Here is a 12,555-nt window from a genome sequence, read left to right on the forward strand (position 1 = left end):
AATAAAGGACCCAACAACTTGCCTCTTTATGCAATAAATCTCCTCCTTACCAATTCGCACTCTTGGTTGTAAGGCTTCACTGAAAGGATATCCTCGATCCACCCTCGGGTTGCGGCCTCCATGTAGTAAATGTCGTAGACATAGTCCTCATTCTTTTCTCGATGCTGGGACTCTTCAGGGGCGTCCGACACAGTGAGACGCTCTCGAATCATTTTTACAGAATTGCAGAGAATCACATCTGGATCACACGACAGCTGCCAAGAGACAAGGCCATTATTTGTGCAGAAATTGGACTGTGAACAAAAAGCTTTCCATTTTAGCATTCATTTGGACATTGCTACATCGAATTACTGGAGGGATTCAGGTTTGGGCCACGTTATATCTCCGATTTTTGCAATCTCTGAAAAAATATATAAAAAAGGAGTAGAAAGCTTTTTCTTAAGAACACAAATGCCTGCATGCTCTATGCATCACTCAGTACCGTTCTTGGAATGTCATACCCCTTCTGGACAGACCGTAGAACAGGAGTCCCAAACTTTGTGCACAATGAGTAAAATGTGTATATCAAACGAAATGGTGAGCAACATCCTTTGTTCGACGGAACATATTGGTGCTCAGTGGGTGGGAACATTATTTCAACACAAATTATAAATGTAACAAACTTAAGATCGCTAACCACATTAATTTGCAGTTATCTAGACCATGTGCAATTCTAGCAAAGGAAATGTGCAATAGCATTTAACTTTACTTATTAAGTGGTTGCTTACAGGAAATGTTGAGTAAATTGAGTGGCAAGTTCGACATTTTTAGACAGATGGGACAGGCAAGATTTTCAAAATTATAGTAGGGCTAAATAAGCATTGCCCGGGGCTTCAGGTACTTGCGGAAAATATGTTCAACGTTTAGTGCAAATGTTAGGACAGTAAAATTGGTCACAAACAGGGCAGTGATTTTTCCAGTGTACTTTGGGGTTCTGCCGGAGGAATTCCTGGGATCTTTAGTGGCAAATGGAGTATTCTTAAGCTGTCTGCTTCATGTCACCATTAGGGCATTATACCGGAATTAGGTCTTTGGCCCTCACTAAGTCTAAAAGGACCAATGCCAGACACTAAATTGCTAGCAGGTTTTTCTGTCAATATGACTAAGTATGTGGATACGTAAATTGTCATAAGCATGGTTGTTGATCAACATCAAAACATATCCTTACAATATGACAGGTGAGGCAATGGCACTGTAGTATATGAGGTGAAGTAATGGCATTGTAGTGGATGGCTAGGTGCAGAATCGGGAAGAATATATTCAACATAAGACAAGGATCCTCTTTGAAAGATGGAGTTTGTAGTATCAGTATTACTTTAGGGATAGTAATCAACTTGAGCAAGATGCATTTTGGTTGCCCCTTAAGAGCCAGAGGGCATGGTGATACATCTAAATGCCCAAACTCAGCTGGCAAGACACCCATTATTTTTGTGGTTTTTTTAATGTGGATTATGGTAAATTTGCATATCATTTACATATTTGTGGTGGGATCTAAAGAAAAACCCTTTCCTTTTGGTATAGGTGGAATATAGGATTCTGCAATATGCTGTTTTAATATATTAATATTAATACTAAACGTTAAAGTTGGGTCAGCAGGCAACTTTTATATTGTCTAATGATGTACGTTGTGAATATAAGTATGAGTGGGTTTGTTTATAAATATGAACGCGTACAACGTACCACATCTTTCGAAAAAAGGTCATTAACGTTATGACGTCATGCGGAGTACTTAAACACACGGTTTCCAAAATGGCGGCACTAGTACTACTGCGGATTGCCGCAAATCACTCCAGCATGGGGAGAGCAGTCTAACAGACTCTCCATAACCAAGTACTTTGGCAAAATAATTTTTTGAAGCAGGATTAATGAAGCAGACCATGAGTAGATTCAACGTGGCCGCTTGTAACTACAAACACTGGCTATTTTAAGGTAAATTGATTGTCCATATGAAGACAATGGTTCTAGTCTAGAATTCAAGGAATATTTGCTTTAAGAGGTAAGGAGCAATCAAATGTAGGTGTTCTGGTGGTGGCACACCCATGCACTTAATCATGAGTAGGTTGAATGAGGCAACTTTTAAATGATTATCATGAATATCATTTTTTACAGGCAAAGTCACTCGTCGTATCAAGACTAGGACACTAGTCTAGATTTAAAGGAATTTCCACATTAGGAGGTAAGGACCACTCCCATCTATTTTACGTGTTCACATATTTTAGAAAGGCACATAAATACGTTTCCCAAAATAAACCATTTCAGGTGACCTTCAGCTTGAAAAACTATTTCAAATGGAACCATTTGTCAGACAATTGATGAAGAGCATGAAAATTCGGATAATACAATTAAGGTAATTAGTACCATTTGACTTTGGGACATAACCCGTTATGGGTAGGTCATTGAGCCTATGAACAATTAATTTTGCAGGGCATGAAGCTAATCAGGACTTCGAGAATATAACAGGCTACGGTTCTTTTGACCATTACAATGGTAAAGTATGTATTGTAGGTTGTACAAGTAACCAATACGAGATAGGTATTTTCCTTTAGACACAATAGTGAACTACTTTGGTAGTCTTTTTTTTTTTTTAAATAATGGACTGTGGGTTGGTATCTGGTGGACGCATGACCATGTTGGTGGAGAAAGACACTAGTAAAATAAGGTGACTTTTCGTCAAGTATGGGCAAAACAAATGCCTTGCGTTTTTATATTATGTGATGCTGACACAAAAAAGTAACATGAGCCTTTTGTGTGCTTTCTCCCTGCTCCAACCTACGCTGGGAATTATAATTGATACGCTTTTTGCAAACAATTATGGATGTACCTCTTCATATGGATTTCAATTTCTAAATTGGTGGTATTGTATAATACAGAATATTTTATGCTGATGAAATCAAGATCTGTGGTATTAATTTTGAAAATTGGATTGGATCAATGGTACAAAAGCTCTGAAGACCCGTCTATATAATTCGAAACATGTGTTGGCGGCAACCTAATAAAGAAGAATATGTACCAGAAAAGTGTTGAGCGCTGTCCATCTAATTATGTGTCAAATTTAAGGTGTAGCGCAAATGGTCAATATTTGTCTAAATATTTCATTTTTATGATTTAGGACTAGTGCAATTTGTTTTTCATCAATGCATGCTGATCGCACATGCGTTCCAATCATTACTTATTTTTTAAAGTAAATTGACCACAATACAAGGTATTAAGCTTGATGGGGTATTATCCAACTCCTTTACATTACATTCTTAAGCATAAAAGACCAGTAATACTGTCCATCCATCATAGAGTACGGTTTTCAGGAATGTTATGAAGATTGCCAACCGTCAGAGGATGCCTTAGCTCGAAAGAGGCATCACACTAAATTTAAAATATTCTCTTAAAACTGAATGGCAGTACAGAGGCCCCAAAGGAAAAGTGTTCCCTTCTTTGAGGCACTGGTTGCAACTATCCAGGACAGATTAACAAATGGCAGCCCTAGGTCAGGAGGTCCATGTTATAGAAAGGGATGCATCACTGTTCCATGCAGAAGCTCAAGAAGAAAAAATAGAAACAGGTCTTAATGAGTGGTGTCTGGAGAGATGGCCAGATTCATAGATTCGAAAGGGCATATACAAACCGCTAAAGGACCAAAAAAAAAAAAAAAAAAAAAAAAAAACACAATTGAGAAACAATGGAATAATGGTAGCTTTTAGAGAGGACCGCGATTTTGAATTACACTATTTTTTTTTTTTTTATTTTATTTGAGCTTTACTCAGTAAAAACTGAGTTTTGTCAAAATCTTCTCATTCCAGTCTACTTGTGTTTACATACAAACATAAGAGTACCTCCCTCGAAAGGCTAATTGTTTCGAAAATTCACGTGGTTCTCATATTGGTTCTCATATTGGTGGTCCCCTATCCTGGAAAACCTGTTAAATGAAGTTGACCAGACATGCATTATGCCATGTTCATGGAAATGTAGTCCGATTGTGCCTACATTTAAAAAAATGTAAATAAAAAATAAAAAAAAAGGGTCCAATGTGGACTTCACATGTAACATGCCAATTTCCATAATGGAAATTGTCAGTATGATATTGTCCAAATGGTTGATGCTCAGACTGGAGGAGCGAGTTCAAAGTAACAGTATCTTCAAAACCTCCTAAGTGGGTTTCAGGAAAGGATTTTGTACAGGGGTGTGGGGGGGAAAATCACTCGGAGCACCATCATGAAGAACTACTGTAAGGCTAAGAGACAGATTTGTGGCTTTTTTCGGGTCTGGATAAAGTATTTGAATGATAGAAACATCTTGTGGCGCAAGTAAAATTGTATTGGGGCCTCCTAATGGTTTATGAAAATGTATGTGACTGTGTTATGCAGACACATAAGTGTCTGTCTGATATACAGAGTTTTACCTGCACCAATAAAAAGGTGTAAAACAGATGATTGTTAGCCATAATGTATTAGTTTCAGACATGGACCATAGTACTTCTCTTAGGAACGTTAATCCACCCTCTCTGAAGTGTACATCTTACAGCATACTTCTTTACGCGGATGTCACCAACTCTGGCAAGGCTCCAATAGTGACTGCTATATGCAAATTACTATTTTGGGAATCATAGTTTGAAATTAAATGATAAAAACAAAAGTGGTGGTGTTTAGGAAAAGGAGGAAGCCGTATAGCGGTTTTGTTTTTTTAAATAATGGAGAGTTAGGCAACCTCGTTTTTATTGGGGTCCACTCTTCTCGAAGAGCGGTGTTTGGGCCAATCATTTTAATAAAACAGGTCTGGTACCATGTTTGTTATGGCCCCAAATTCTGTGCTTACTCGAACTGTCATGTCCCGGAGGTGTTGCAAAATATAATCCTGCACCAAATAGCAGGTCTCACTCCCTCCAGATACATCTAGCATCACCTTATGGGCTGAATTGGGAGTGCCCAGTTAAGATTTTAACTTTTTTGAGGTTACAGAGATTTTCTGCTAATCATAATGTGAATATTAGTGTAAGGGAGTTTGTGGCCTCTCTTGGTAAAGACAAATACTTGTGGTAAGGAGGTTGTAAAGCACTGCCCGTTTGAAGAACGGGTGGGGGTGGGGGGGTTGTGAGGGTAGGAAAAAACTAAATTTGGCACATTCAAGTCAGCTCAAATTAGATCTTATAGCAAGAGCTTGTCAAATGGGAGAGAGAAAGATGTACATACAATACATAAACTGCCCTCCTTCGCCTTATATGCAGACTTAAGTACACATATGACAGCAAGGAGAAGTCTGTGAAATAAGACCCGCAAAATGTAGCAGGCAAATAGTATGTTTAAATGTGTCCCATGCCCCTCAAACGAAGGTGTGCAAGGGAAAGTAGCAAAATGGGAGTCGATTAAGTTTTGGTTAATTTGTGATTATTTTTCTGTTTTGCGTAAGAACCTCTTTTTTGTTCAGTCGTATTGGGACATGCATGGAAGCTAGGTTTTACATAATTTTTGTGACCATGTTTTTATATATGGTGCGTTTGAGTATGTTAAAGCTTCTTTTATTCCGGCTTGTTCTGTGACAATTATTATTTGTTTTTAAATGTTGCAAACTGTTAATGGGGAAATGTGAATAAATAACTATTGGAGTAAAACTGGTCAGAACATTTTTCTGAAGGATAATCCCACAAAAAAGGGGTTTGTTACAAAATTTAGTGGCAAACATTTGTCAATCTTTGCGCATTTGAAGACCACTTCTTAAGAGGGATGTGATGGCGTTATGCCAGTATTTAAACTTAATTGATTGAATATAAAAAGGCTAATTTAATTATAAAAGATGCAGCATACATTTGCCTCATCTGCCCATTATCTACGTGCCAGAGGGACTTCTCCATCATGTAACAATAAATGTGACACTAAAATGAATACTTCTGAATATAATGCATGGTGGCATCAAACACAAACCTTGTTTGTACAAAAGCAGCATATGCAAATTATTTATTAGGGAAATTGGGTTTGCATATTGCCCATTAGTCCATTTTGCTCTTACTAGCTGTACAAACGAACAGAAGATGACAATTTTCTCCAAGACACAAACATGGCACATGGTTTAATAATTTTGCTCATTAATACATGCGCCAGCTGGGCAAAGTATCTGAATAGGACACCTTAAAAAAAAAAAATATATATATTTTTAAAAAAAAGGTAGTCAATTTGTAACATGGAACAAATGTAATGCCTTACATCTTTTCAAGCACGAATGTTCCCATTTTGTCCCTCCCTCCTCCTACCACCCACTCCCTCCCTCCCTCCCTCCCAACTTAACTTGCACAACATGGGGTTACAGCGTAAATCTTTGCATACTTAGACTCATTGCAACCTTCGAGATGTAATCACAGGAGTAATTGAAGATACTGTATGTAAAACAGGCGATACAATAGCATGGTCAATGTCTCTGGTCAAAATAGAATATTTGGCACAGTACCAAGGAATCTGGGAGGCCCAAACTGAGTTTAGTTTAGGCTCTTAAAATTCTCTGGTCTCCCCTGAGAAGGTTTTTCCCTGCCGATCGCACAGTGCACTATTCCCACTCTCCGCCAGGCTGAGCCAGGCAGTTCTCATGGGGGTTCTCAGCATCTACTTATGGTCTGCTCTCACCCATTTCAGTATTAACATTCCCCAGTCAATGTGGAACGCTTCAATGTTATCGTTAACCATCGCTGTGAGTTTTTCCAAGATATTTCCACATCTTGTTTATCCGTTTCCCCCTTTGAGGAGATAGAGCTACACTTCCATCTTTGGCCTATTGCCACCCGCCGCCCTTAACATTGCCTCTGCGAACCCAAGGAGCATTTGCAGCGGATACAGGGACAGGCCTATACCCACCACATCCTTCATCCAACTAAGAACCTTCTACCAGAACATCTGGATTTTGGGACATGTTTTAGGCTGTACCCATCATTCCACATTCCCTGGGACAGAGGGGGCACACCCCACGAACAGACATTTTCTGGGGAGTAAGGTGCCAACCGTGTAACATTTTAAAGTTATGTTCCATTGTCGCTGTAAACAAATTCCCATTAAACATTTCCTCGTATGCTCGATTCCAGGCCTCCTCGGCTAGTTCCCTCCTAGTCTCAGCCTCCCAGAACTGCTTGAAGTTTCGTCTCCGCTCCAGGTTTGCCGCAATCATCACTCTATACATTTTGGATACAATTCCTTTCCTGGAGGTGGCCTCGTTAAGGACTCTTTCAAAGGCTGTTAATGGGCAGGAGAGATTAGATAAGACCCTGGGATCTGTAAATATGCTGTTCAGGCGCAAGAAAACACCGTCATTGCCTCCTCCCCCAGGATCTCACTCACTGCTTCGTTCTCCTTAAACCGTCCCTCGAGGAAGAGTTGCCCCACCCTCTCCAGTCCTCTATGTGACCACAGTTGTGCATGTTTAAATTCCCTTTTACCCAGGCCCATCGGGGGTCCCCACAATGAACTCATCGGAGATGGCCAGGAGGAAAGGCACTTATTTTGTCCATTATTCTTCCACAGAGTCCATATTAACCCCTGCACTGGGTGCTCCCCGAGTTTTGCTGGGACAGTCCTGCTCGGGGACCACAGCAATTCTCATATTTTTGGGGCGAGTGTACATGATCTCTCATGTGCTCTAATAATATGCAATTGGGCTGCCTTGTAATACAGGAATAAATCTGGGAGGGCAAATCCTCCAAAGTCTCTGTGGAGTTTTAAGGTGATTTGTTTAACTCTAGGTCTTTTCACTTGCCATATAAAATCGGGAAATCATGGAGTTGGGTTTCCCTAAAATGGAGTCTGCGAGGCGTATGGGGATCGCTGTGAATAGATATAACAGTCGTGGGAGGACCGACATTTTAATAGAGGTCATCCTGCCATACTATGATAGAGTCAGTGGGGTACAGAGTGTTAGGTCTGCCCCCAATTTTGCTAGGGCCAGGGTGCAGTTAACCTTAACCAGTCAGGTTAGGTCTCGGGGGGAGACATATCCCCAAAAATAATTTGTTTTTAAGTCTCATCCCACTCAGTGATCTCTGGGGAATCGTGGGTGCGTGCAGAAGCTGTAGTGCCCAAAAGTGGCAATTTGGTCTAGTAGTTTTGGGAGTGAATGTTGAACCTCGGATAGGTAACATAGAATGTTGTCTGCGAAAAGTGAGTTTAAAGTAGACCGTATGCCTCCAATGTCCAGGTTATTTCTAATCGCTATTGCTAGGGGTTCCATTTTGAGGGCATATCTGAGAGGGGAGATTGGGACAGCCCCGTCTGGTTCCCCTGGTTAAATGAAAGGGTTGCGACATTGTGCCATTAACCAGTAACCTTTGCTGTGGGATCCCTATATAGAGCCGAGATCCATTTGCAAACGTTGAGGCCGAACCCCATTTGCTCAAGTATATTCCCCATGTACCCCCAATCCTGAACCCCTTATCAGAGTCGATGGAGACCATGTAACCCTCCAGGTTCTCATCTTGAGCCAGGTGCATTAAATACATTGTTTTCCGAATATTGTCCACGGCCATGGCGACCAGCAACAAATCCAATCTGGTCCCCGTGGACTAATGATGGCATGAGTGTCTCAAGTCTGATGCCCAGCGTTTTTGCGATAATCTTTTCATCTGTGTTTAACAGGGAGATTGGACAATATGATTGCATTAGGTCGGGACCCTACCTTCGTTCGGAATGACCACTATCAAGGCCCCCAATAGGGAGCCAGGGAGGACCCCTGTTGCGAGTGCTCGGTTGAAGAGTCGCACAAGGAAGGGTGCTAGGACAGAGCAGTACGTCTTGAAGAACCAGACTGTGAATCCATCCTCCCCTTTGGATGTTCCAGATTTCATCTTCCCTATTGACGAAATGATTTTGTCCGCTGTGATAGCATTAGATGTCCCCATCGCTTTTTCTGGTGGGAGAGCCTCAAGGAATTAGTCTATCTGGATCTCGCCCCAACCCATATTCAGTCGTATAAAGACCTTCTCAGTATTTACGGAACCCCTTCACTATGTGTTGGTCTTTATATAGCTTTCCTGAGCTTGTTTGACACATCGTCCTTACCCTCTTGGCATTTCTCTGCTCACGCAATTTCCAGGCTAGTATCTCATCTGCGCGTTCCAAATAATTTTGCTTAAGAAATGCATGCTTTCTCCGTTTGATATAGGAGCAGATCCCTCAGTTGCGCTCTATATCTTTGTACCTCAGCCAGTTTATCTGAGTGATTTGGGTTTTCAGCATCCAGGTTTCAGCGCGTCAATTTTATTCCTTAAATCCCATTCCTCTTTCTCCCCTTCCCTTTTCTTTTTAGCTCCAAGTCGGATTAACACCCCTCTTATTGTGCCCTTGAATGCATCCCAGACTGTCGTTAACCCTACCTCCCCGTTATCATTGAACCGGAAGAACTCTTCTTGATTTCAGCAAGCCCTGTGCCTCCTCCCTATCTTTCAGCAGTAGGTCGTTACACAGCCATCTCCCCTTTCTCTACTCTGAAATCCAGTCACCCAGTTCGACCCAAACCAGGTCATGGTCCAACCAGGGACCGGTTCTGTAGCTCATTTTGTCACCCTATGACTCCGGTTGGAATCTACGAGGCCATAACCCATCCTTGAGTAGGAATCATGTACCTGGAACGTGTATGCAGGTCTGCTCGTCCCTCCCTGGTCATCGCATCTGCCACTCCCAGTTCAACGTTTGAGCGAAGCGACTACCATCTTTCGCTGTGCGCTAGATCCTGTTGATGGAGCTACACCCTTTCCATCTGTTGCTGGGTCCAGAACCATATTAAAGACCCCCCCCTCTCGATGAGCAGGAACCCTTCTACAAATGTTTGGATCTTCCCTTTCACTTTATCCTGATGTAGGTCCTGACCCTCATTTCGGCAATAGACTGAGGCCAAGGTCTGCTCTTTTATTCTTTTATTCACCCCTTTACTAATATATAGCGTCCCTCTGGATCCCCCCCCCCCCAAGCGTGGAGATTTCTGTGAAGCCCAACTTGTTAGCAATCACCACTGCTACCCCTCCGTTTGGTATCACTTGAGGCATGGTATATTTTCTCAATAGCCCTTGCTTTCATAGCTGGACCCCTCCCCCCCGCAACCCCTTCACATTCTTGCAATAACAAGACATTGAGCTTCAAACTATTACATTCTCGGATTGTTAGGGTTCTTTTCCTATGGGGAATTCAGGCCCCTAACATTTAGAGAGCCTAATGATATCTCAGCTTTCAGGTCAGCCATTTGGGGCTTCATTTAAGATCATGTTAAATCTCTGTCACAGCGATTCCCTGTGTTCAGGCCACCATGGATTCATCCCTTGCTTTTTGTGGTTACTTGCTCCTCCCGCCCCCTGTGTTGCGTTAAACCATGCCAATCCTCAATCCCCCTCCGCACCCCAATAAACATAACTTCAACTTTCCCCCTTGGCTCCCCCTGTGATCGCGTCTGAACCACTGATGAGATGTCCGCCACCATCGGTCCAGACCAGCAGTCTACCCTCCTTCTCCGGGCATAATTGTACCCTTAATAGTGTTCCACTGAGCCCCCCCCCCATAGATCACCTTTGTACGCTACCCCTTTCATGCGCCCCCGCTTAAGCGCTGTAGTCTTCACTCTCCCTGACCTCGCTCCAGGAGTCTGGCGACACACACCCATTCACTAGGCATTCTAGGCACCAGTCTTTGCCCCTCACCGCCCCTCAGTGTTCTTCCTGTACCACCCTGCGGGCAGGAATGGTCCCCCTCTGGAGCTGAAAGAAACGGTCCCTTGATTTCGGGTTCAGGCCTGTCCTGGGGATGGCGGATTTAACTTCTTGAATTCTAGCTGGCCCCTCATCCGCCGTGTGTCACTGGGTCTTTGGGTTCTTGTTCTGCATTTCCCCTCCCTCCTTTGATGCGTCCTGTGAGGACTCTCCCATTAGTTCTCGTGAAACCCTTCCGATGTCTTCCATTATCACGTTATACTTGTATCCCTCATACTCAAAGTTCAGGGAGAAGGGAAATCCCCATCTATAGCGGGTGCCTTTTGTATTGAGCCATTTTGTCAAGGAGAACAGAGGCTGCGTCTGGATAGGGTGAATGACTATAAAAGTCCTGGTAGATGGTAACCTGGGATTCTCCCTATTCTATTGGACCCCATCGCCCTGACCTTTAAGATTTTGGTTTTCTCCAGGTAATAATGGAACCACGCCAGCACTCTGGGTCCACCCAGAGTTCCACCCCCGCTCTCTGGGATTCATCAATGGTGGGTTCAGTGGTTTTTTCATTGTTGAAAAGTTTTTTTGATGGCACCATTAATTGCCTGGACAATATCTCGTTGGGTTACTCTTGTTCTGGAAACCCAAATAATTGGAGGTTGTTTCTACGCTCCCGATTCTCAAAGTCATCCATTTTCAGGTCGCATTCTTCTTCCCTTCTTTCCTGTTCTGAGATCTGCAGGTCAAGTTGTGTTTCCAATAGATCTACCAAGCACTGATTGGCCTCAAGCCCCTGGAGCCTACCATCCAAGTCGACCACATTCTTGTCCAGTCCATCTAGTCTATGGGTGATATCGGATCTGAAGCCTTTATGCTTTTCCAGAATCGCCGGCATGTCCCTTCTCGCAGACGTCATGTTGTTTGCCATGGCTAAGACTACCGGGGGAGCCTGGACCACCTTTGGGCTTGGGGCCGGGGTGAACTAAATTTCTGAAGTTTCTGGAGAGGGGCCACCCAGCTCATTAATGTGTAAGGGAGGTTGACTCTTAGAAGGCTGGGCCCCTGCTGGGTTCAGGGGACTCTGGTTCCAGCCCCATCCCCGGCCTGCTCTTTCTTGTTCGCTCCAATCAGGTGGGTTATGTCAGGTAGGGCACACTGCATCTCCCCTGTGCTGTTCAGACCCACGCTCAAATATCAATTCCGGTGTGGTTCTCTCCTTGGGCCTCCGCTGAGATGCACTAAGCTGGCGTGAGGGACCACCGAGATGTGGTCTTGGTATGGAAACTCTGGAGAGCATTCAGGATGGTTGGGGTGGTGCTGGGTGAAGGCGGTAGTCTGCAGGGGGGGGTCCTTTGCCAGCTCCAGTCCACCCCCCCTTGTCTGGACCACTAGACCTCCCGATAATACCCCCATCCTAGCCTCCTTGCTCCCCGGTGCTCACTCTTCTTGGGGGTCACCCCACCCGGCGTGTTGAGGCTTTTTAGTCCCAGGGGGGTGGGCCGCTGGTGTTGCATGGCGGTGGAGGATGGGCTCCCCCCACCACCAAGTTCTCCTGGAGTGTGGTGGTCCTCTCCCTCCCATCTGCCAAATCTCCACCTGTCTGTGCTTGTTGCAGGGTGTGGGGGTGTGAGCCATCTACGCCCCCCCCCCCTTGGGCGTTCTGGGTCCTTCGTTCATAGTGGGCAGAGGGATGAGCTACTCACCCCTGTCACAGCGTTTTTACTGCACGAGAGCCGCTCTCCGGTCCCTGCTAGGGAGCTTCCTGCTAGTTCTGGTGGTGGCGCATAAGCCGGTGGGCTGTGGTCTTGCCTCGTGGAGTGCTCTGCGTTACGGCGCGGGACTCAGTCGGTGACGGCAGATGTGAG

At 43.8% G+C, this 12,555-nt stretch overlaps 1 protein-coding gene across 1 annotated transcript in view; it reads right to left on the bottom strand.

The window, feature by feature from the left end:
• Window positions 1-12,555, bottom strand: part of SLC7A6OS (solute carrier family 7 member 6 opposite strand) — a 184,909-nt gene that overhangs the window by 93,406 nt on the left and 78,948 nt on the right. Inside the window, exon 3 of the mRNA XM_069653667.1 lies at window positions 51-254. Within this exon, the coding sequence (XP_069509768.1) occupies window positions 51-254 (204 nt within the window). The remainder of the gene's footprint in view (window positions 1-50; window positions 255-12,555) is intronic.

The sequence above is a fragment of the Ambystoma mexicanum genome, chromosome 1p (assembly GCF_040938575.1).
Source record: "Ambystoma mexicanum isolate Mex_15411 chromosome 1p, UKY_AmexF1_1, whole genome shotgun sequence".
In the NCBI taxonomy this organism is placed as follows: Eukaryota; Metazoa; Chordata; class Amphibia; order Caudata; family Ambystomatidae; genus Ambystoma; species Ambystoma mexicanum.